This window comes from Muscardinus avellanarius (assembly GCF_963383645.1).
Source record: "Muscardinus avellanarius genome assembly, chromosome: 17".
Classification (NCBI taxonomy): Eukaryota; Metazoa; Chordata; class Mammalia; order Rodentia; family Gliridae; genus Muscardinus; species Muscardinus avellanarius.
In genome coordinates, this window is record NC_137803.1 from 26,268,923 (window position 1) to 26,293,933 (window position 25,011).

At 40.1% G+C, this 25,011-nt stretch overlaps 1 protein-coding gene across 1 annotated transcript in view; it reads left to right on the plus strand.

The window, feature by feature from the left end:
* The window catches only part of DYM (dymeclin), a gene marked incomplete at its 3' end in the record, with an annotated part of 378,817 nt that overhangs the window by 112,966 nt on the left and 240,840 nt on the right, over window positions 1–25,011 (plus strand). Inside the window, exons 8-9 of the mRNA XM_080714686.1 lie at window positions 19,166–19,352; window positions 21,872–22,046. Of these exons, the coding sequence (XP_080570812.1) occupies window positions 19,166–19,352; window positions 21,872–22,046 (362 nt within the window). The remainder of the gene's footprint in view (window positions 1–19,165; window positions 19,353–21,871; window positions 22,047–25,011) is intronic.

Sequence of the window (25,011 nt, forward strand, 5' to 3'; positions counted from 1 at the left end):
CATGCTGATTGTTAATAGTGGTGGATAACCAGGTGTGGTAGTATATTCCTATAATCCCAGTTGGGAAGCTGAGACAGGACTGTTGCAGGTTTGAAGACGGCCTCAGCAAATAGTGAGGCTCTTATCAGCCGAGTGTGACCCTGTTTCAAAACAAAAAATAGGGCTGGAAGTGTAGCTCAGAGGTAGAATGCCCCGGGCTTCATCCCATTAAAAACAAACAAACAAACAAACAAAAAAACAAAAAAAAAACCCCAAAACTAGTAGTGTCAGATATAAATCTGTATTTCAGAGAATATTGGTGATAGATGGATGGAGGAATATTTTTTCTCAGAGATCTGATTAACATTTTCTTTGTTTTTAGCTTAAACAGTGGCTAACAAAGAGTCCATACAGGTAGTAAATGGGTCAATTCTGCTGATTTATATTTTTGGCATGTGTGTGTCATTGTTTGCTTCTACTTGGATTATCATATACTTTACAATCAGTGATTGCTTTACAAGAAAGTTTTAGAACAGTTGTGTGGTTCCTTTATTATTTTAGAGGAGGGAACATCTGTTTGCTCATACTCTTGGAAATTCGGGGTTCAGTCTGTCAGGCGAGTGTGTACAACTCAGGCGAGGCAGCAGGACGCGCGAGGGGGAGCGCAAGGCTCCCGCTCCCCTCGTGGAGGCCGGAGCCCAGCGCTCGTCCCGTTATTTTAAAATTGATTTTTTGAGTCATTGTAGTTAAACTTAGGTAACATTATAAGCACACTGACCCACAATGTGTCTCGTTATCCTGAAAGAGGGAAGGAGCGAGAGGCTTCACCTCCCCGGTGCAGGGCAAGGAGTCTGCTCTCGGGGAACCCGGGCAGCACACGACCTCCTGGCGGATGGAGCGCAGCACCAGCGTCGGGCGGGGGGATGCCAAGGACTCGATAGACGAGCTCGAGCAAAGCTCCTCGCGCACTGTGGAGATGCCGGTCTCGGTATATGTTAGTCACGTGTTGGTTGAGTTGAGCTGAATGCTCTGAGGATCTTTTGTTCAATTTCATGAATACCATCAGACCATTTCTATCTAGAGTGCTCGCTCTGCATATTCCACGTTGAGTACATATAACTTTGCCTGATTATTTTACGTCTGGGGAACTTTCTGGATCCGTTAACTTAAAATCCTTTTTTCAAATACTTATTTACTCCCCCTGATTTCAAAGATTCTGGTTTCTCAGGGCCTCCCAGGCTCTCATCCATCGTATCATACTGATGGAGATGACTTGATCTTTCCTTTGTTTAAGGCCGGGACACCATCTTGTAGAAATGAAGCTTCCTTCTTGGTATTATCAATAAAATTGGAATGGTCAGAGTGTTGGGAAGAAATTCTTCCCATCTCTCCTTGAATATCACTTTCAACCAGGGAGCAGTAATTACAGATTCTCTTACCTTTTGCCCACAATGATCTTGCTTGGAACCAATTCTTAATTCTCAGAAAAGCAGCAGCTGGAGACCTACAATGGAAGGAAGAGGGGGAACTATTACTGAATGTAGGAATACATCTATACTGTATATTTTATTATAGCTGTAATCCTTTGATTTTTATTCCTTCATAAGTAGAACTTACATGCTCATGTAAGCAATTAGCCTAAGATTATACTGTGTAGAAGCTTTCATTTGCAGATTCCAAATGTGTTCTTTTGGGCTACTATTATTATTAAAGGTAATAATACTTGGTATGTTTTTTAGTATATGAAAGTAGTGTGTTAATCTAGGTGGTTTTCAGTGAATCATACATAATTCAGACTTTGGTCTTGACTTTTATTTGAAGAAAGGAATTTCATATGAATACTTCTACATAAAACAAAAAAGTCAGTTTCCAAAAATGCAAAAATAAAAATACCCATTTTTCCCTATTTAATGTTAGAAAAAGTATGTGAGGTCCTGGGGGCCCTGAAGAATTAACCCATAGTGAAGAAGGGAGGCACTCTCTCAGAGAACCCATGTCTAGACAGCTCTGCAAGCCACAGCTGGGCAGTGGGACAGCCATGGGGAGAAGAAAGAGATGTGGTAACAACAAAGCTTCTAGAAGCAGCAAGGCTCTGTGTGTTCGCAGAGCCAGTGCCTTTCACATTGGGCTGCCTCAGCAGAAGGAGGGAATGGTTGTATTAAAGCTTGTTGACTTCTGTTTCTCTTCATTCTTAGCATACTATACAGTGTTATGTCTAGTCCAAACGAGGCACCTAGACAGGGTGGCTAATGACCATGTGTCTTGGGAGAAATGTTGTAGGGACAGGGCTTGTTTTGTCTCTTGTGTTGGTATATAATAGTCCCTCCTTATTTGCAGTTTTGCTTTCTGTGGTTTTAGTTACCTGCCATCAGGTAACTAAACTGCCATCAGGTGATGGTCCAAAAATAATACATGAAAATAAAAAATTCATTAGCTTTTCCTGCATAGATTATCAGACCCTCCCTCCCTCTCTTTTTAACTCCCTTTCTTCCACCCTCCCTCATTTTTTTCTTTTTTGTGGTACTATTGATTGAAACCAGGGTGTGCTACCTCTGAGCTATACCCCAAGCCCTAAATTATTATTTTGAAACAGGATCTCACTAAGTTGCTGAGGCTGGTTGCAAGCTATATTTGTCTCATCTCAGCCTCCCCGATACTGGGATTACAGGCATGCACCAGTGCATCCGACTCAGATCTTTTAGCATCAAAAATTCATTAAGTTTTGAATATATTTTATTATATAATATGGTTATAATTGTTTCATTGGTAATAATTATTATCTCTTATAAATTAAATTTTATCATAAGCACGTAGATATAGGAGAAAGAATGTTTCATAGAGGTGTGATACTGCCCGTTGTTTCAGGAACCCACTGTATGTCTTGAACATAATCCTCCACCGGTAAATGCGCTGTATCCATTAGATACTTAGATACTTAGAGGCTTGCTATTTTCCTTTAGTACAGTATTTCCTAAACTTCAACCATTTCCATCCATCTTTCATGGTTTTGTTTATTGTAATTTGAATTTCAATTTACTTATTTGGTTTAAAATCATTTACCTTTTCAAAATTTTATTATCCATATACTAAATGGTAAAGTCCTTGGAAATTTTGAGATTGACATGCTAGTTGTATATCTTCCTAATATACATAGCTGAAGATTTAAAAAAAAAAGTCTTCCTAGCCAGGCTTAGTGTTGTGTGCTTGTAATCCCAGCATTTGGGAGGCTGAGACAGGAGGATCAGGGTTCATGGACAGCCTCTGTTACTTAGGCCCTTTGCAACTCAGACCCTGTCTCAAAATAAAGAATAAAAATTAGGGCTGGGGGGTGTAGCTTGGAGGTAGAATGCCCCTGGGTTTCATCCTCAGTACTGCAAACAACAACAACAACAAAAAAAATTCCTGTGCCCCGGTTAACCATCTCTCAAACTCTCAGTGTCTATGTTCCAGTTTGGGCAGTTGCTTTAGGCGGTGACGTTGGGCTACTACGTACAGGGATTGAAGTTACTAGAAACCAAGAGGACTCTCTGTCCTCTGAGCTCCCTTTCCTGTTTCCTGGATCATAATTAATTTGTTTGTTTTTGAGCATGTGTGTGAGAAAGGATTTATCTCCAGGCACATAGTTATTCTTTCTCTTTTTCTTTTATGCTTTGTATTTTAATAATGGGGTTAGCACACCGAAGGTTCTCATAAATGTTTAAAAATAAACATTTTTAGGCCAGGCATGGTGGTGCACACTTGTAATCCCAGTGCTTGGGAGCTGAGACAGGAGGATCCCACAAGTTTGAAGCCAGCCTGAGCTATTTAGTGAGGCTCTCAGCAACTTAGTGAGACCCTGTTTCCAAATAAAGTATAAAATAGGACTGGGAGTGTAGCCCAGAAGTAGAAAGCCCCTGGGTTCCACCCCCCCACCCCCCGTACCACTAAACAAATAAATAAATAAATAAAATTAACATTTTAAAACTGTGAATCTAGAGTGGATTCAACGTCTGTTAGGTTTTGTTGCTTTTCATTTTTAACACAGGCATCAATCTTCATAATTATTGAGTTATTTTGGTCTGTTTTTAAAACATTTTCTTAACAATTGTTCTATTTTCTATTCTTAATGGAGTCATACTTTAAAGAAAAAGTTCCATATGGTTTATATTGTGACAGATTATAAGTCAGAGATCCTGACAGATTTGGAACTACAAAGGTGCATAAAATGTTTTACTGTGCTATGAATTTTTAAAACCAGCTTTCTTTATTTCTTTATCGCCCGTGCACGCTCCCCCGCCCCTTGTCAAAGCATTCTTTTTGGGAAACAGGATGGGGATAGTAATATGTTGTTTTGTGTTAAGAAAATTGAATTTGACTCAAAACTGTTCTAGGCACTAGCAGTCACCAGATATTTCAAGAGTACTTTAACTGTAAACATATGTAAAAAAGTGAGACTACTAATGACCTTTTCCCCTTTCCTAGTATTATGTAGAACGACTGGCTGCAGTTCAAGACTCTATGTTTTGCATTCATTTTAAGCTGGCAAAAATAATTGCCTAAGATTATGTTGTCTTAACATAAAGTTGATTATGTAGAAAATGAGGTATGAGAGTACTGTGCCCTTTAAAGATATAGCATCAAGTTTTTTGTTGTTGTTGTACTGGGGATGCAACCCAGGGGCATTCTACCTCCAAGCTACACCTCCAGCTCTATTTTTATTCTTTATTTTTAAACAGGGTCTCAAAATTGCAGAGGGCCTCACTAAGTAGCTAAGGCTCTTCACGAACCCGCAATTCTCCTCTCGGACTCCCAAGTACCGGCATTACAAGTGTGCACCGCCAATACCCGCTAGTATTTTTTTTTTCTGATGAAAGCTATACTTCATTTCTTCTTCTTCTTCTTTTTTTTTTTTTTTTAAGCATTGAAGTTCTAAGTATCCCATTAGAACCCAGGAGCTTTCTACCTCCAAGCTACACCTGCAGTCCTATTTTTTTATTTTTTATTTTGAAACAAGGTCTACTGAGTTGAAAAGGGCCTCACTAAGTAGCTGAGGCTGTCCGCGAACCGGGATCCTCCTGTCTCAGCCTCCCGAATGCTGGGATTACAAGCGTGCGCCACCACGCCTGACTCTTATTAACCTTTTAAATTAAAATATATTATTTATTTTACTATAATGATCACGTTAGAAATTAAAGCATTCCAATGAGAAAAGAAATCATCTTTAATCCCAGTAGCAAGCATACCCACTAATATCGATGTACACCCGTCATCATCGTCAGCCTCTCTCATCTAACAAAAGGGAATGCATACTTTGCCTTTTTTTCTTCATGGTAAACATTTTTACATAAGAACAACATACAGAAAAGTGGCCAGGTGATTAGTGTTTAGCTTGGCTAGTTATCATAAAGTAAACACATAGGTCAGAGCATCCCAGAAACTTCTCTCAGACATTTCCCTACTCACTCTATTCTCTCACCTGCAGAGAACTCACTATCCTCACTTATAACACTGTGGGCTAATTATGTCTGATTCCAAACTCTACATTAATTGAATCATGCACTACTTGTTCTTTTATGGCTGTCTACTTCTGAGCTATACCTCCAGCCCTATTTTTTATTCTTTATTTTGAAACAGAGTCTCAGTAAGTTTCAGAGGGCCTTACTCAGTAGCTGAGGCTGTCTGTGAACCCAGATCCTCCTGTCTCAGCCTCCCAAGTACTGGGACTGTGAATGTGCACCACCGCACCTGCCTGTCTTGGTTTATTTGAGAAATTCATGTGTTTGTGTGAAGCACATATAGTTTGTTTTTATTGCTACAGATTCAACTTAAGACGATCCCACATCTTATTTATTCTTTATATTGTAAAGGTGAGTTTGGTTTATTTCCAAATTTTGGCTGCTAAAATAATGACATCTTCATTCTCACACCTGTCTTTGCATACATGTAAACATTTAGTTGGGTATATTAATTATTTGCGGAATTTCTGGGTTCTAGTGTTGCATCATTCAACTTTGACAGTTATAATTAGTTTTCAAAGCATTTGCAGCAGTGTACATTCACTAGATTATATGAGATTCCAGTTCCTCCACATCAGTATCAACACTTTTGGAGAGGGAGAAGCGTGGAGATGAGTTACTGAGGTATAATTTATTTACCGTAAAACTTGTCTTCATGTACATAATAGTGTATCTAAGACTGTATTTTATTTTGCCAAAATTTTCTTTAAGATCTTCTCAACTTTTGCCTCTTAGAGTATAGCACTCAGTAAAATTAAGGGCTCAAGTGTAAAAGATCTGATTGGAAATATATTTAGGATGTGTGTCGGTGGTAGAGGATGTGATCCTATGATGTGTTCTTGGTGCCAAGAACATATGACACATTTCTTTGTTTACATTGCATTTTAGCTTTGAAAATATCAATAATTCTCTTCTACTGATTATCTTTGTAATGAATCTTGATTTCCCCTATGAATTATTTTTAAATGTTTTAATGAGCTGGGTGTGATGGTGCACGCTTGTAATCCCAGCATTTGGGAGGCTGAGACTGGAGGATCGCGGTTCGCGGACAGCCTCAGCTACTTAGCGAGGCCCTCCGCAACTCAGTGAGACCCTGCTTCAAAATAAAGACAAAAAAATAGGGCAGGTGGGTGTAGCTTGGAGGTCGAATACCCCTGGGTTCCATCCCCAGACTTGCCAAAAAAAAAAAAAGTTTTAGTGAGAAGTTATGAAGTTTATTACTTCTTAAACATTGGTTGAAAATCATTAAATGAGTGATATATTCTGAGGAAACTAGATATGAAAAATAAGTGGCATTCTTCTGGGAAAATGTTTAGATAAATGAGGAAAGAGAACAGTAGAATAGTGGACGGGGTTGAGGAGAGAGATGGGGTGAGGAAAGAAATAGTTCAAGTAACGTTGTGTCTGTATATGAAGGTGTCACTACCAGTGTCACAGGTGCCGGGAGAGGAGGAAGGAGCGGGGGTGCGGTAGGAAACACATCAAGTGCGGTGTGCATGCATGTACGTGTCACTTTGAACCGCACTGTGATACATAATTAAAAGGCTATACTCTTACTAATAAAAGTATAAAAAAAAACTGTTGACATGCCGGGTTATATGCCTAGATTTCTAACCAAGAGCATGATTTTCTGTAGTTTTGATGAGTATGTCCTCAGTAACCAGTTCCCTCTTATCTAATAATTTTTTTTTTTTTTTTTTTGGTGGTGGTGCTGGGGTTCCTGGAAGCCCTTCTCCCTCCGGGCTACACTCCCAGATATTTTTTTAAAATTTATTTGGAAACAGGGTCTCTTAAGCCAGCGAGGCTGACTACGAACCTGCGCGATCCTCCTGTCTCCGCCTCCCAAGCGTGGGAATTACAAGCGTGCGCCACCACGCCCGGCTCTTATTAGATATTTTAAGTCTAAACATTTTTACTCTGATTTAAGATGAGCAGCCCTTTAAGGTGATTATCGTATTCATTTTTTAGGATGTTAAAATTATTTTGCTGGGCCAAATAATGTACATTGTTTATTTATTTATTTATTTATTTATTTATTTATTTATTTATTTATTTATTTATTATTTTGAGGTACTGGGGATTGAACCCAGAGGCATTTTCCCTTTGAGCTAGATTTTATTATTTGGAAGTAGGGTCTCACTGGGTTGATTTGAGTCTCACTACTTGCTGAAGCTGTCCTCAAACCTGAGATCCTTCTTTCTCAGTCTCCCAAGTACAGGGATTGCAGGTGTGTGCCCCATGCCCAGCCCACTCAGTGTACATGTAAAAATGCTTTTGTTGCACGCTGCCAGATGTCCTTCATGTTATACCTACTTATAGTCCTACATGTCTCATTAGCAATCATCACAATTTAAAATATAGGATAACATTTTGACACCTATATTTAGAATCTTAAAAATAACATGCTTTCCTATGAGCAGTAGATATGAAATCTATATTTATGCACCTTGTAAATATTCTTCAGCAAGTCTTTTGTAAAGGACATAATTTGGTCTATGAGTTGGAGCCCTTTAAAGGTGTATAAAACATCAAAAATATGTAGGAGTTTTCCATGAAGGCGTATGCGTGCCTCCTGCGACAGTGTAGTTTCCATTGGAGAGCAGTGAGCACCATAGTAGAGAGACAGAGGGAGGGATGGTTTTCTCAGCAGGAGTGGTGGTGCAGGCCTGAATCCCAGTACCTGGGAGGCTGAGACAGGAGGATTGCAGGTTTGAAGCCAGTGTGTGGTGACTTAAAGAGACTGTTTCAGGAGAATTGCAGGTTCACAGCCATCCTCAGCTACTTAGTGAGGCTCTCTGCAACTTAGTGTGACCTTGTTTCAAAAAAAAAAAAATAATAATAATGAAGGTTGGGAGTGTAGCTCAGAGGTAGAATGCCCCTGGGTTCAACCCCCAGTTACACATGCATGCACACACACACACACACACACACACACACACACACACACACACACACTGAGCATTGTAGCTCAGTAGTGGAGGGTCCCTGATTCAGTCCCTAGTACCACACACAGAGAAAAAGAATCCATCCCTTCCTCTCCCTCCCCTTCTTTTCTTCTCTCAAGGCTTCATGTATGCTCAGCAAGTCTCTACCACTGAGCTATCCTACTAGCCTCGAGAGTAATTTTTTGCTTTATGCCTTGCAACAAATGACGGTGCTTTGGACCTTGAAGTTTTCTAAGTCAGAAAAAGAAAGAAAAGTGTAAAGAGACAGAAGCTGCATGTCATCTTTGTTTGAATAATAAGTTGTAAAAAGTCCATAAACCAGTGGTCAGTTCTGTTTATTGATATATTTTTTAGGTCTTTTTTCTTCAAGTGTCCTTATATTTAGGCCACATTTTCCCCCCTCCCCCTGGCAAACTCACTGCAGTTTATTTATTTGCTTGTCTCTGTTTTTAGTCTATTTTTCTTTGTGTGTGTGTGTGTGTGTGTGTGTGTGTGTGTGTGTGTGTGGTACTGGGGGTGGAACCCAGGTGATTTTCTACCTCTAGGCTACATTCCCAGACCTATTTTATACTTTATTTGGAAACAGGGTCTCACTAAGTTGCTGAGAGCCTCACTAAGTAGCTGAGGCTGGCTTCAAACCTGTGCGATCCTCCTGTCTCAGCCTCCCAAGCGCTGGGATTATAAGTGTGCGCCACCACACCCGGCTCTTAGTCTATTTTCCTTTTAGATCCTGAGCTGCGGTGGGCATGATTATCTCTTGGTTCATCATCTCTAATAAGGTTCCTTGCACTTTTCCCAGTGTATAGTAGGCTAGTAAAAGATGAGTTGAGTATAAGTAGTCACATAGGTGGTCAGTATTTGGGGATAGCAAGGGTCCCTTGTGTTGGGATTTAGATTGGTGGAGACAGTCAACTTCAAAAGGGTTAAGTGATCATCAGAGAAATATTTTTTCATGCAGATTTTCCTAATTGATGGGGGAATTCTTCTGCATTTTACTACATCAATGTTAATATCCTGGTTGTGATGTTGTGTTATAGTTCCATAAAATGTTACTATTAGAGGAAATTGGGTAAAAGACACATAGGGTCCTTCTCTATTGTTTGTTTGTTTGTTTGTTTTTCTTTCTTTCTTTCTTTCTGATGATGATGTATTTGTTTGTGTTACTGGGTATTGAAGCCAGGGGCATTCTACCTCTGAACTATACCCCCAGCCCTATTTTATTCTTTATTTTGAAATAGAGTCTTGCTAAGTTGTGGAGGGCCTAAGTTGCTGAGGCTGGCTTTGGACCTATAGTTCTCTGGTCTCAGTCTACCAAGTACTGGGATTACAGATGTATGATACCATGCCTGACTCCTCTGTATTGTCTCTTACAAGAGCATGTAAATCATATAGTTATCATTTTAAAAAAATCTGCTTTTAGCCCCTATAGTCTCCCTACCCTCTATACATTTCTCTTAAAATGCTTTAAAAAAATATGGACAAAGGGTTTAAAATATTACTTGTAAAAAGGAAAGTCCATTATTCTAAGGAACAAAATTCTGGACTTATGATACATAATAGAATTATGATATTGATTTGGCTTTTGATAGAGATCAATGTTTTGATAAGGTAGAAAACTTACATATCACTACTGGATATCTTTCCAAAGGGATCGAAATCAGGGAACTACAGTAATATAGCAGCACAATTCACAGTGGCCAAAATATGGAACCAACCTAGGTCTCCATCAACATATGAATGGATTGCAAAATTATGAGAAATACACACAATGGAGTTCTACTCAGCAATAAGGAAGAACAAAATCACGTCATTTGTAAGAAGATAGAAATACCTGGAGAACATTCTATTAAGTGAGATTAGCCAAGTACAGAAGAGAAGGGACATATATTTTCTCTAATATGCTCTATCTAGGGAGTATTTGGGACACCAGGGGGATTCCAGATAATGGAGGAAAAACCTCAGCAAAACCAAGAAGGAAGGGGAGGGGAGGAAGAAGGCTGACATTCATTAATGGAAATGTTATCTGAGACTATGTGAATATAGTCATATAGATATATGAATATAACATTGTTAACCCGGACACTCAGTATTGGGAGGGAGGAAAATGAGGTTTGGGGAGAGGGCACCAAGTACTGTGTGAATATTTGCCATCGTCAACATTACCTACATTATGATGTGAGACTATAGTGCACCAATAAAAAATAAAAGTAAAAGAGAAATGGGCACTCAAATTGTCCTTAAGAATGAGGAAGTTTGGCCGGGCGTGGTGGCGCACGCTTGTAATCCCCGCACTGGGGAGGCAGAGACAGGAGGATCGTGCAGGTTCGAAGCCAGCCACGCGCGCTGGCTTAGGAGACCCTGTTTCCAAATAAAAATGTAAAAATAGGTCTGGGAGTGTAGCCCGGAGGTAGAAGGGCTTCCAGGAACCCCAGTACCACACACACACAAAAATAATAATAATAGTAAAAAAAAATAAAGAATGAGGAAGTTTGAAAGTGATTACTAAGGAGATAAAGAATATAAGTAAATGTGTGTGTGTGTGTGTGTGTGTGTGTGTGTGTGTGTGTGTGTGCGCGCGCGTGTGTGTACTAAAAAAAACCCTAAACTAGTCCAGGATGCAGACAACTTTACTTCCTGAGGTCCTCCACTCTTGCTTTGTGGTCCTCATGCACAGTGGAGTCTGGCTCTCCACCTCGATACCTGGAGTGTAGCCACTGGGAAGCGTGAGACATTAAGAGGAAATAGTAGCTTCCTTTCAAGAATATGGCCTAAACCTTGCATATATTCTTCACAGTCATATCTCACTGGTTAGAATTTAGTCATCTGACCATAATTTTCTGCAGAAAAGTTTAGGAAATGTAGTCCTGTAAAGCTAAATCCTAGCATATTTTAGTTATAAAACAGAAATTAGGGAGCATGGTATTAGGGTCAGGAATTCTAGGACAGATGCCGTCCTAGAATCCATGTTGAATAACTTTATTGGTGAAACTATTACCATACCACACTTCCCTAGGAGAAGCACAGGTAGCCGGGTATGGTGGCGCATGCTTGTAATCCCAGCATTTGGGAGGCTGAGACTAGAGGATCACGGTTTGTGGCCAGCCTCAGCTACTTAGTGAGGCCCTCCTCAGCTTAGTGAGACCCTGTTTCAGAATAAATAAAGAAAAAAAAATAGGGCAGAGGGTGTAGTTCGGAGGTCGAATGCCCCTGGGTTCCATCCCCAGATCCGCAAACCCCTCCCCACAAAAAATACAGGTGTTTGAGGAGATGTATTTATTGGATGACTATGGCAACTAAAATTTGTTTTAGTTGTTAGGATGCTTATCTCTCCTTCATACTTCTTCCTCAAAGGCAGAGTATAAGCTTCTTCGAAATTTTAGTTCCAAGGAAGAGGGCCTACCCCTACCAACCATACATTGTGAATCTATTGACCGATGAACCTTTTATAGGTGTTGATTGAAACATCTCTAATAGAATTTTCATTCACGTCTCTAGTAGATGACCTCCCTTCTCATTAATTCTCTCATGTATCTAGTTGTTATAATATTATGGTGGTGTTTTTTTTTTTTTTTTGTGGTACTGGGGATGGAACACGTCTACCTCCGGGCTACACTCTCAGAACTATTTTATATTTTTGATTTGGAAACAGGGTCTCTTAAGCCAGTGAGACTCCTGTCTCCACCTCCCAAGCATGGGGATTACAAGCGTGAGCCATGACGCCCGGCAATATTATGGGTTTAAAGTACATGAATATGATTTTTATCAGAATTTTATATGTATGCTAGCACTTTAGTATAAGTTACATTTGTATAGTTCTGAATGAATAGTGTTTTATAACATATTCATTAGATAAATTGTAGTTTGGCAAGTAGCATTTTTTACTAATATGGAAAATATAGTAACTTACCTCTATTTTTCTTAAGAAAATATTGATTTTTGTTCAATATTTTAAAAGAGATCTCTTTTTTCATAAAAATTATTATACTTATTGATGTTTCAGATTCTCATTCTTTGTATCTCCATCACATTTTCTTTATTAAAAATATTGAGTCAAGCTGGGTGTGGTGATGCATACCTGTAATCCCAGTGCTTGGGAGGCTAAGGCTGGAGAATTGCTACTTTGAGGACAGCCTCAGCAAGTAGTGACACTCTCATCAACCTAGTGAGACTTGTTTCAAAATTAAAAACAATTTTTTTTTAGAAGGGCCGGGGGTATATCTTAGATGTAAAAGTCCCTGGGTTCAGCCCCTAGTCAGTATCACCAGAAAAGAAAAAAAGGAAAAGAATGTTGTCTGTGATATATATACATATATATATATATATATATATATATATATATATATATATATATATACACACACACACACACACACACACACACACACACACACACACACACACTCGGGATGGAATGTAGGGCCTTTCTATCTTCAGGCTACACTCCCAGACCTATTTTATATTTTATTTGGAAACAGGGTCCCACTAAGCGCTAAGAGCCTCACTAAGTAGCTGAGGCTGGCTTTGAACCTGCGCAATCCTCCTTTCTCAGCCTTCCAAGTACTGGGATAACAAGTGTCTGCCACCACACCCAGCTGACTTTTGAAAAATAGAATTGACTCCAGATTTGTACTTTTAATTTCAGTACTTCCTAGATGAATTTTATTTTCAAAGCTTATTTGAAAGACACAAGGAATACAATTTATGTTTTGTGGTGCTGGGGATTGAACCCAGGGGCATTCTACCTCCGAGCCAAACCCCTAGCTTCATTTCTTATTCTTTATTTTGATGGTCTTACTAAGTTGCAGAGGGCCTCACTAAGTAGCTGAGGGTGTCCACAAACCGTGATCCTCCTGTCTCAGCCTTCTAAGTGCTGGGATTACAAGCATGCACCACCACGCCCAGCCCAGGTGTACAGTTTAAAACGTTTGAGAACCCTCCTTAATTTTGGTTATGAAATAGAAGATGATATACTGACTTTATTTCTGGTGGAAGGATTTTTTTAGCAGGGAGGCAAACAAGAAAATGCAGTTTGACTAAGATTCTTTGGTCATAGATCAGAGGCTTGGATCAGCAAAAGAAGCGAACTTTTGTAAGAATTCTGGTCCAGTATCATGGGCCAGCTCAAACTACAATGTGTGCAATGTCAGGCTGCCTTGGTCTCCCTAAAAGGTAAGGTACCACAGAAGTACTGTTTATTAGAAAAAGGAAGGGGGTGTGAGTGTGTGCGCTTATGCACCAGAGATGCAACTTTCATATAAAATCTTAACTTACCTGACATTATGAGTAAGTAACTTTCAACCCTTCTGGAAAAACTTGAGGGTCGGGGGTAGGAGAGAGAAGCTGTGCAGAAAGACAATCTGTATTTTGTTTGTGAAATTTGTGCAGGGATAATTAACTTCTATTTCTCATAGTAATGAATGTGAACACCTGTAAAAAAATCTGAGAACAAACACAATAGCTAGCAAACAAAAGAGAAACACATCTCAGCTTAGAGAATGTCTTGTGGTTATTTTCATTGCAGATTGAACTTTTGTTTTTTTGGTGGTACTGGGGTTCCTGGAAGTCCTTCTACCTCCGGGCTACACTCCCAGACCTATTTTTACATTTTTATTTGGAAACAGGGTCTCCTAAGCCAGCGCACGCGGCTGGCTTCGAACCTGCGCGATCCTCCTGTCTCTGCCTCCCAGTTCATTACAGGCTGTGTTTATTGCTATTAGAGCTTCAACGTTGTCCACACAGCTGAGAACCAGATCAACAGGCTTTCCTTCTTTCAGCCCACCATTACTTACTCTATCCATGAAATGTTGAAAGTTTTCTACTGTAGTTATATTCTAGTTGTGTACTTCAAAAAGAACATCAGGATTAATGTTCCTCAGAGTGTGTTCTGCCGCTGGAACTGTATTCAGTCCTGCTTGACGAGGCAGGAAGAAAAGTCTCTTCCTGTTGGCGCGCTCCACCTTGTCACAGTTAAAGAGCAGTACTTTACTGATGCCACATCTTGTCAGCATCTCCGCGGTCACACTACCGACGCCACCAACACCACGACTGCTAAGTTGAAGCTCCAGGTTTTCTCACAGTTGCTGACGATTCCCATTCGTTTCAACACCATCAGAGGGCTGTAGGGGTTGGAGCCCACCAACTCGGGGAGCATCTTCTCCATGTGGGCCCGGCACCGGGGCCCCGCTGACTTCTCTCTTGGGCCAGTTCTCCCTCCAGCTCCTGCACCAGCTCCTTACCAGCCCTGAGAGCCATGCCCAGTGCCTCCAGGACAGACATGTCTCCTCCACGCCCTGTAAAGAAATTTAAACTGTACATATAAAACAAAAATTATCCTACAATTCCATGCAGTCTCACATCTCTCTTCAGGGTTAATTCTGTTATTAGTATGATGTAGACTCAATCTTTTTTTTTTTGGGGGGGGTGGTACTGGGGGTAGAACCCAGAGGCTTTCTACCTCTAGGCTATACTCCCAGACTATTTTTTATATTTTTATTTGTAAACAGGGTCTCGCTAAGTTGCTGAGACCCTCACTAAGTAGCTGAGGCTGGCTTCAAACCTGTGAGATCCTCCTGTCTCAGCCTCCCAAGCACAGGGATTACAAGTGTGCGCCACCACACACCCGGCTCAATCATTGTTTTTAAGATATATTTACATACATCAAATATACACAGATACATACATGATTTTAGTAAATGACTTTTGAAATTACCTCACTTTCTTGAAACTTTGTTTTTTTTTTACTTAATAGAATATCATGAAGTTATTTTCTTGTGAGACATTTACTTTTTTTTTTTTTTTTTTTGGTGGTACTGGGGTTCCTGGAAGCCCTTCTACCTCCAGGCTACACTCCCAGACCTATTTTTATATTTTTATTTAGAAACAGGGTCTCCTAAGCCAGCGCGCGCGGCTGGCTTCGAACCTGCGCGATCCTCCTGTCTCTGCCTCCCAAGCGCGGGGATTACAAGCGTGCGCCACCACGCCCGGCGAGACATTTACTTTTTAATATTGTATCTGTAATACTGTGGGTTGACCATAGTTTGTTACCATTACTACTGGTAAACGCGTACATTGTTCTTTTAATCGTCATAAGCTATATTATTGCAAACAGTCTTATAAATGCATCCTTGTGTCTCTAGTCAAATGTTCCTTAGTGTACAAAAAGAAGTTGCTGAGTTGTGAGGGTATGTATTTTATTTTTAGCAGTACTGGGGATGGAACTCAGGGCCTTGTGTATGCTAGACAAGTGCTCTACCCATTTGAGCTACGTTTCTAGCCCTAGGATATACGTTTAAAATTTCAACGAGAACTGCCAAATATCCTCCTACAAATCCGTTTCCACATTGATCTCTTAAAGGTGTCCTGTTTTCTATGCTTTTGTCAATATAGGTAGTATTAGTCCTTTAAATTTTTTTGTATTCTCCTGAATAATCTTATCTTTTTTATTTTTTCACCTAGAAAGGTCCATAGATTACATGCCTTATGTCAGTTAGCTAATTCTTATTTTTTAATTTTTTGTTGGTGCATTGTATTTGAGCATCTCTATGGAATATAAGATGGTGGAGGCAGACATGCACGCATCACTCACTTAGCCTCACCCAGTTCCCCCCACCCCTCCCCGCCCTCCCTCTCATGTTTGGCTTAGTGAGTGACTTTTGTATGTTTGATAACGTATGCCCTGTACATTAAGTTTACCTCTTCTTCCCTCCTCTTCCCCTCATGTCGCCATCTTTGCTCATCTGTAGTTTCTCCTTCATCTAGGGTACCTCCTATGATCCGTTTTCTCCTTAGCTTCCGCTTATTAGGGAGAGTGTCCGATTTCTTGGCTTTTGTAACTGATTAATCTCACTTACTATAGTGTTCTCCAGTTCCATCCATTTCCCTGTAAATGGTGTAGTTTTGTTGTTCTTTATGGCTGAGTAAAATTCCATTGTGTACATATCCCATAATTTTGTGATCCATTCATCTGTTGATGGACATCTTGGCTGGGCAAGTTTGTCAATGGCAAATTGTATGGCTAGGAACATAGATACACATGCATTAGTTTATTTATTTTTATTTTATTTATGTGGTACTGGGGAACTGAACCCAGGAGCATTCTGCCTCTTAGCTACACCCCTAGCCCTATTTATTTTGAAACGAGGTCTCCCTAAGTTGCAAAGGGCCTAAGTTGCTGAAGCTGGCCTTGAATCTGCGATTCTCCTTTGTCAGCCTCTTAAGTACTTGAATTACACGTATGCAGCAGCATGCTTGGCTTATTTAAATATATGGGTGCACGCACGTGAACATGTGCATACACACACACACACATACACACATGTTTGGACTTTGTCTATTTTTATTTTGAATTACTTTTCGTAGTTTGTAGACTTTTTAAAGAGTAAATCCTTCTGTTATATATGTTGCAGATGTTTATTCCTCATCTGTTGCTTGTCTTATTAGCTGATATGTTATCTTATAAAGATATCTTTAATCAAATTACTGCTCTGCATATCATCTTGAAATTTGTATTTTGCATAAGAAAAGGGCTTCTTTATTTCTAGGTATATTCACAGACTTTCATAACTAAATATGGGTAAATGTTTAAATTTTATTTTCCTCAGAGGATATATAGGATTTTATCCTTATTGACTTGGAATATTGCTTTTCATCATAATTTTAATTCTCATGTTTATGTAGTTTTGTTCTGAATTCATTTGTCTCTGATTGGCCTCTTTTTCCACTCTGTTGCCAACTCACAGTTATAAGTTTCTGTAGCTTTATAAAAGCTTAACCGTCTACATGGGAGCATGTCTCCTCAGCCTTGTCTTTCTCAGAATGTTTTTCTTATATATTTTTTTATCTAGCAATATTTAATTTACAAATGTCACATAGATTCCTGTTGGCATTTTGATGGTCAGCATACTGGATTTTAGACTTCCTTGAGGGCAGATCTGACATTTTTACCGTACTCAGTCTTGCTGTCCAGTAAAACATTGTTTCTCCATAGCAATTCAGATCTCCTCTGGCCTTTAGCAAAATTCTTTGGTCATTTGCCCAAGATCGTATATATTTTAGGTCTATTCCTGAATATTTTATCATATTTGTTAGTGTTATGATTAGAGTTGAATATATTTGCTAATTTATCACTGGTGTGTAAGAAGACTTTTGATTTTTTTTTAAACCTTGTAGTCATAGAACTGTCGCCTTCTTCCATTAGTCCTAATGTGCCAGTAGTGGAGTGTCTTTGATATTCTAGAGCATCTTTGTCCAGTGGAAATACACTTCACATGTGTCATTTAAAATGTTCTAGTACTCACATAAATAAGGTAAAAATAATTTTTGTACATCCAAAATACTGTCATTTCATCATGAAAGCAATGTAAAAAATACTAGAAAGATATTTCACAGTCGTTTTTTGTATTACGTTTTCAGAATTTATTGTGTATACTAGTACCTTGTAATTTGGACTACATTTCACATGCTCAATAACTACAAGTGGTTACTAATATTGGATAGTACATTTCTAAACGGAGAATCATATGGCCTGCAAATATGAACATTTTTTTCTAACTTAAAAACAATCTTTTAGCCGGGCGTGGTGGCGCACGCTTGTAATCCCCGTGCTTGGGAGGCAGAGACAGGAGGATCGCGCAGGTTCGAAGCCAGCCGTGCGCGCTGGCTTAGGAGACCCTGGGAGTGTAGCCCGGAGATAGAAGGGCTTCCAGGAACCCCAGTACCACCAAAAAAAAAAAAAAAAAAAAAAAAAAAACAAACAAACCAAAAAAACAAAACAAAACAAAAAAAAACACAACACAATCTTTTAAGCCGGGTGTGGTGGTGCACATTTGCAATCCTAGTATTTGGGAGGCTGAGACAGGAGGATCTGGGTTTGCAGCCAGCATCAGCTACTCAGTGAGACCCTGTTTCAAAATAAAGGATAAAAATAGTTCTGGGGGTGTTCCTCGGAGGTAGAATGCCCCTGAGTTCCATCCCCAGTACCACACACACACACACACACACACACACACACCACGAAACGAAAAACAATTTTTTTTGTTGCCTTAATCTTTTTGTGTAGAGTATCAGTAGTACAGTGCTGATGTCAGTGATATTTATGGGAATAGTATTTATACTGTAGCACTACTGTTAATTTGTATAAAGCTGTATATAAAATTCTTCTATAATTATGTGTATGTTTTTATATGTAAAAAACTTTAGAAAGATATACAAGAAACTTAGTGATTTGCTATGGGAAGTGGAAGTAACAATTATGGGATTAAGGACTCTGTATTTATATTTATATCTTATGGTACTAGGGATTCAACCTAGGGGCATTCTACATCTGAGCTACACCTGTGGCCCTATTTTATTTTTATTTTTGAAACAAGGTCTCACTAGGTTGATGAGATTCTTGCTCCTTCCCGAGGCTGTCCTTAAACCTGAGATCCTTCTATCTCAGCCTCCCAAGTACTGGGATTACAGGTGTACACCACCACACACACCTTGGGACTCATAATCTTTAACTCATGTATTCTGTTTTGGCAATAGACTTTTGAAATCATGAGCTTGTTTTGCTTTTATAGTACAATAAATATTTTGCTTTTATAATAAAAATAAAATGAAAATGAAAAATAATTTTGCTTCTGCAATAAAGTTAAAAAATAAAGTGTTATTTAAAAATTCTAAGCATAAAAGGTATAGAAGTTGTAGAGAAACGCATTCGTCTTTTTGGTGGCCAGAATCTTAACTGTGTGCTTTCTTCTCAAGCTGGACTCTGGACAGTCTTCACACTAGGCGGCGTGGGCAGCAAAGCAGCGGCCTCTCCAGAGCTTTCTTCCCCTCTGGCCAACCAGAGCCTCCTGCTTCTGCTGGTGCTGGCCAACCTGACAGACGCTGCAGACGCACCGAACCCCTACAGGCAGGCCATCATGTCCTTTAAAAACACACAAGGTCCGTGAGGTTTGCTCTCTGCATATTCCTTCTAGTGAGAGTATTGTTAACGTCATATTTATTGTCTTAGAGTTTGGAAACGAATGTGGATTTGCTGTTTTTTTATTGGCTAGAAACCAAGAAAAACTTAGACTTGCTAGACAATATTTTCAGAAAGGTCAGATAAATCTTAGAAGATGCTATGGTTGTTTATTTCCATCTCAATTTATGTTCCTTTCAGAGATAACCAAATTAGTTTGTGTTTAATTTGGGGTACTTTGTGAGCTGGGTGTGGTGGCGCACACTTGTAATCCCCGCGCTTGGGAGGCCGAGACAGGAGGATAATGCAGGTTCGAAGCCAGCCTCAGCTACTTAGTGAGGCTCTCAGCAACTTAGCGAGACCCTGTTTCCAAATAAAATATAGAATAGGTCTGGGTGTATAACCCAAAGGTAGAAAAGCCCCTGGGTTCCACCTCCAGTGCCATAAATACATAAAATAAATAAAATAAATAAATAAATAAAATTTGAGGTAGTCTGTACTACCTATTAAGTATAGGAATTAATCTATGAAACTCAACTGATAGGTTGATTTAAATTTCCACTTACAGTCATAGAGTTTTATAGTCCTAAAAATTAGAAGAGAAATCCACAAATCCTTTTCTATAAAGGAGCGGTGGCTTTGCAGAGCCGTCTGATTAGACTGCAACTTAATCTGCCATTGTAGTATGATACATACTACAATGTAGTATGATACATAGATCACACAAGAACCGCTGAGCATGGCCACCATCAAGAGACCTTTATTTCTAAAACAGATGATAGGATATACCATGGACTGCAATTTATTAATCTCTAAAGCAGATCATGAACAGATAGTTGCATTTTGAAACAGTAATTCCCTAACAAGAGATTACCCTCTAAAAGGAAGATTACTGAGCTGTACGTGGTGGCGTACGCTTGTAATCCCCGCTCTTGGGAGGCGGAGACAGGAGGATCGCGCAGGTTCGAAGCCGGCCTCAGCTACTTAGTGAGGCTCTCAGCAACTTAGTGAGTCCCTGTTTCAAAAATAAAATATAAAATAGGTCTGGGAGTATAGCCCGGAGATAGAAAGCACCTGGGTTCCACCGCCAGTACCACAAAGAAAAGAAAGAAAGAAAGAATAAAAGGAGGATTACTGTAGTAGTTTATCAAGATGCACGTAACACCGCGTGATTAAGATGAGCAAGAAGTGCAGTCACTGGGCAGGAACATTCAGGCTTTCTAACCGCTGTGCCATCAACTCTGACATGTGGAGGAGTGAGTTGTGCCTCCATCAATTCTGGTATTATCATTTCAGAGCATCTTTGTCTGTTTGTGCTGCTATAATGAAATGTCTGAGAGTGGGTCGTTTATGAAGAGCAGAAATTTTTTTCTCACAGTTCTAGAGACTGGGAGTCCAGTATCACGGTGCCAGTAGACTTGTTTGTCCAGGAAAGGGCCTGTTATCTGCTTTTGACTTGTGAGCTACATCCCCAGCCTTATTTTGTTTTTTAATTTGGAACAGGGTCTCACTAAGTTACTGAGGCTGGCCTTGAGCTTGCAATCCTCCTGTCTCAGCCTCCCATTACAGACATGTACTACCATGCTTGACTTAAGTTTTCTTTTAAATAAAAAGGTTGTAGAGCTGGGCGTGGTGGTGCATGCTTGTAATCCCAGCATTTGGGAGGCTGAGACAGGAAGATCACGGGTTGCAGACAGCCTCAGCTACTTAGTGAAGCCCTTTGCAACTCAGTGAGACCCTGTTTCAAAATAAAGAATAAAATATAGCTTGGAGGTAGAATGTCCCTGGGTCCTACCCCCCAGTACCACAAAAAAACAAACAAAACAAAACAAAACAAACAAAAAACCCCCAAAGTTGTGGAAATGTTCTGGTGGTTGTGTTAGGCTTGCTATTTTCTGCCCATTAGAGAAACTAAGGTTGAATGTATGCTGATTTTTGCTATTTTAAGACCAGCTCAGTTGTACGTCACTATTTTAGTCATTTTATTTGGAAATAGATTAGTAACATTGGCGAATACTTTTAAGTATGATTTGTTTGTAGTATATGAACTTAGCTTCAAGGCAGTTTTTTTTAAAGCCTTATCTTATGAGAGAATTTATTTTTATATAGAAAACTGTATTCTTTGTCTCTCTATATTTTTTCTTAGGTCTGCTAATCTTTGTTTTGTTTTCAAGGCATCTCAGTATTGTGGTTAACTTAGTCTGTGTGAGGCCTTTGGCCCCAGAACACGATTTAAGTGCATGTCCTCATAGCTGATTCAGTTCAGCTAGGCTTATGGGAAAATAATAAGTCAAACTATGTGACTTAGTTTAGTTCTCTTTTTAGTAAAATTTGAAATATAAATTGAAAAATGGGCTCTGAAATGTAGGTATTTTATATAAAGTTAATAGGATTAAGTTATATGTATTACTTTAACAGTACTTATGTTTTATATGAAAAGTCCAGCCCCCAAAATATTCATATCTTATTTAAAAAATTTTTTTCTTTTTTTATATTCTAGATAGCAGTCCCTTCCCCTCGTCAATTCCTCATGCCTTCCAGATTAACTTTAACAGTCTCTATACAGCCCTCTGTGAACAGCAGACTTCTGATCAAGCCACACTGCTCTTATACACTCTGCTCCATCAGAATGGCAATGTCAGAACGTACATGCTGGCTCGCACAGACATGGAAAGCCTTGTGAGTACCTGCTGTACATGCCACGCTCTGTGCACTTTATAATGTTTGGAAGAATACTTTTTTTTCCCCCAGGAGGGTAGGTATGTTTGCCTGGTTGCCACACAGGCGATAGCTGAGAGATTGAGACCTCACTGGCACAGACAAATGGTCTGTGTTTCTTCGGTGTGTAAGATAGCTGAGTGGCAAGGGCCTCTCAGGGCAGAACAGCATCCTCAGCTGGCCCAGCAAGTGTCCCTGTTCCTGAGGTTGTTAGCATCCGCCCGCTGTCCAGGATTCAGCCTGATTGAGTCCTTCAAGAAGCATCCACGGTAGTTCTAGGGATTTTCATGTCTTTTTTAAAAAAATTATTGCATTGTAGTCATACATCTTTTTTTGTGTGTGTTTGTGGTACTGGAGATGGAACCCAGAGACATTCTACCTCCGAGCTACATCCCAGCCCTATTTTTTTATCCTTTATTTTGAAACAGGGTCTCACTGAGTTGCAGAGGGCCTCACCAAGTAGCTGAGGCTGTCCGCGAACCGCGATCCTCCTGTCTCAGCCTCCCGAATGCTGGGATCACAAGCGTGCGGTCTCCATGCCCAGCTTTGTAGTCATTCATCTTAATGGGGTACAAGACGGTAGAGGCATACATGCACACATCACTCGTCTAGCCCTTCCCCTATGCCCAGCTTATTTCTTTCCCCTCCCGACTGCTCACATTTGGCTAGTGACTGGCTTTGATATGCTTGTGAATGTGCATCATGTACATTCGGGAGTTTCCTTCTTCCTCCCTGCCAGTGCCCTCAGCTAGGTCGCCTTATTTGCTCATCTGTCATTTCTCCTTCTTCCCCTAGAGTTCTTCCTGTGACCCTTTTCCTCTCTAGCCCACCAGGTTCATGCAGTTGGTCACAATTGCAGCATATTCCTGATGAAAATAGCCAGAGCAAGGGTGGCTTCAGCTCAAGTTCCCAAGTGCCCCATCTTTATGACAGGCAGACTCCAGGGCTGTCTGGACACAATTATTGGCCTGCTATAATTTTTTGTTTGTTTTTGACTTTTGCATTACTGAAGATGGAACTTGTGGGCATTCTATCACGGAGGCCACATACATCCCAGCCCTTTTGTCTTATTTTTTATTTAGAAAATGGGTCTTGCTAAGTTGCCCAAATTGGCCTCACACTTGAGATCTTCTTACTTGAGCCTCCTGAGTAGCTAGGGTCTCAGGCACGCACTACTGTGCCCAGTTAGACATCTCTTCAATGGATACTTTCTGTATGAATGAAATTTGTTCCACAGTTTTTGTTCATAGACATAAAGTCCTATAAGCAGTGATTGATTTTCATTATAATTAATGTATAAATGTCAGTGTTTTTATGAGGGGAAAAGGAAACTGCCTTAATGAGGGGTGTTTGAAGTACATCATATACAGGTAACTATGGACTGTCAACGCATTAATGTGAGCACTGCTGAAATAGCCAGCAGCTGCTGACAGCAGCGGAATGTCCCCTCTGTCCCAGTTTTTACCGAAAGAGGCTTCACCAGGCATTTGGTAGCCATTTATTCAGCGTTAAAATACTGTGTAAATACCGAAGAAACGTGAACTATTAAAATTCACTGAGCATATTCCACATCACAGTGACACTCGCAACAAAATGTGTGATTAAAGAATCTCTCTCCGTAACAGCTGTGTGTGGAAAAACATTGGCTTAAATAGCAAAAGTGTAAAGACCCACTGCTCATGAGTAAAAAACTTGTAAAGAGAAGGTTTGCAATTTTAATACCGTGTATGGGGAAGGGGAGGGGTAGGAGGGGCAGGGGAAGCTCGCCAAGTGCTGTGGTGTGGTGTCCCTCTCCCACCGACCTTCATTATGATGTGACCTGGCAACACACCGATGAGAGTGTATAAATATATGAAACAGAGAAGGCTTATTTCTTGATGGTGTATAAGCACAGAGACAGTTCCGAGCACGATGCACTCTACAGGGAATATTGTCAGACAGCGGAAAGCCTGGGATGTCCCTGTTGTAGAGTTCAGGATCGGGATCTTGACTTGTAATATCTCTGTGTTTGCTGACCTGCTCCAGTGAAGGGTTACAAAGCTTTGTCCTGAGGCTTTGTTTGGATGGCGTAGGGTTTGGTTCTGTTTTTAATTTTCGCTCACAGATTGCTTTGCTCACTTCTTCATCTCTATCTCTATCTGTCCTTTTGCCTTTCATCCATAGTGAATATTTGTTGAAGCTGTGATTAGAAAACAGATCAATAGGAAATTGTGCTGCTCTGAGCTTGCTGTTAACGTTGTTTTATTCTGTGGACTCTGGCATTAAGAAAGCGATGCTTGACAGATCAGCGTCACTCAGAATGCCTTGTGTGCACATGCTGTGAGGCTGGAGGCAGACCGGCCGCCTTTCCATGGCAGGTGTTGACCGACTTGAGCCCTTTCTACTGGTGGTCTGACTCACTGCTCTTTGACTTAACTCAGGAACAGTCACTCACCTGATAGAATTTCTCATAGTCCTTTATTTATTTATTTATTTATTTATTTATTTATTTTTGTAGTACTAGGGATGGAACCCAGGGCATTTTACCTCCAAGCTATACCCCCAGCCCTATTTTTTATTCTTTAGTTTGAAACAAGGTCTCACTGAGTTGCAAAGGGCCTCACTAAGTAGCTGAGGCTGTTCTTGAACCACGACCCTCCTGTCTCAGCCTCCAAAATGCAGGGATTACAAGCTTGCGCCACCATGCTGAACTTCACAGTGCAATTTTGACTGGCATCTATTAGCATAACAATGCAATGACTCCTGAATTTTTGTGTCCCTGGTAGTGTCTGGGGACAGAATTCAAGTGCTAAGAATAGGATTTAAAAGTGTACTTTTTAGCCGGGCGTGGTGGTGCACGCTTGTAATCCCCGCGCTTGGGAGGCGGAGACAGGAGGATCACGCAGGTTCGAAGCCAGCCGCGCTGGCTTAAGAGACCCTGTTTCTA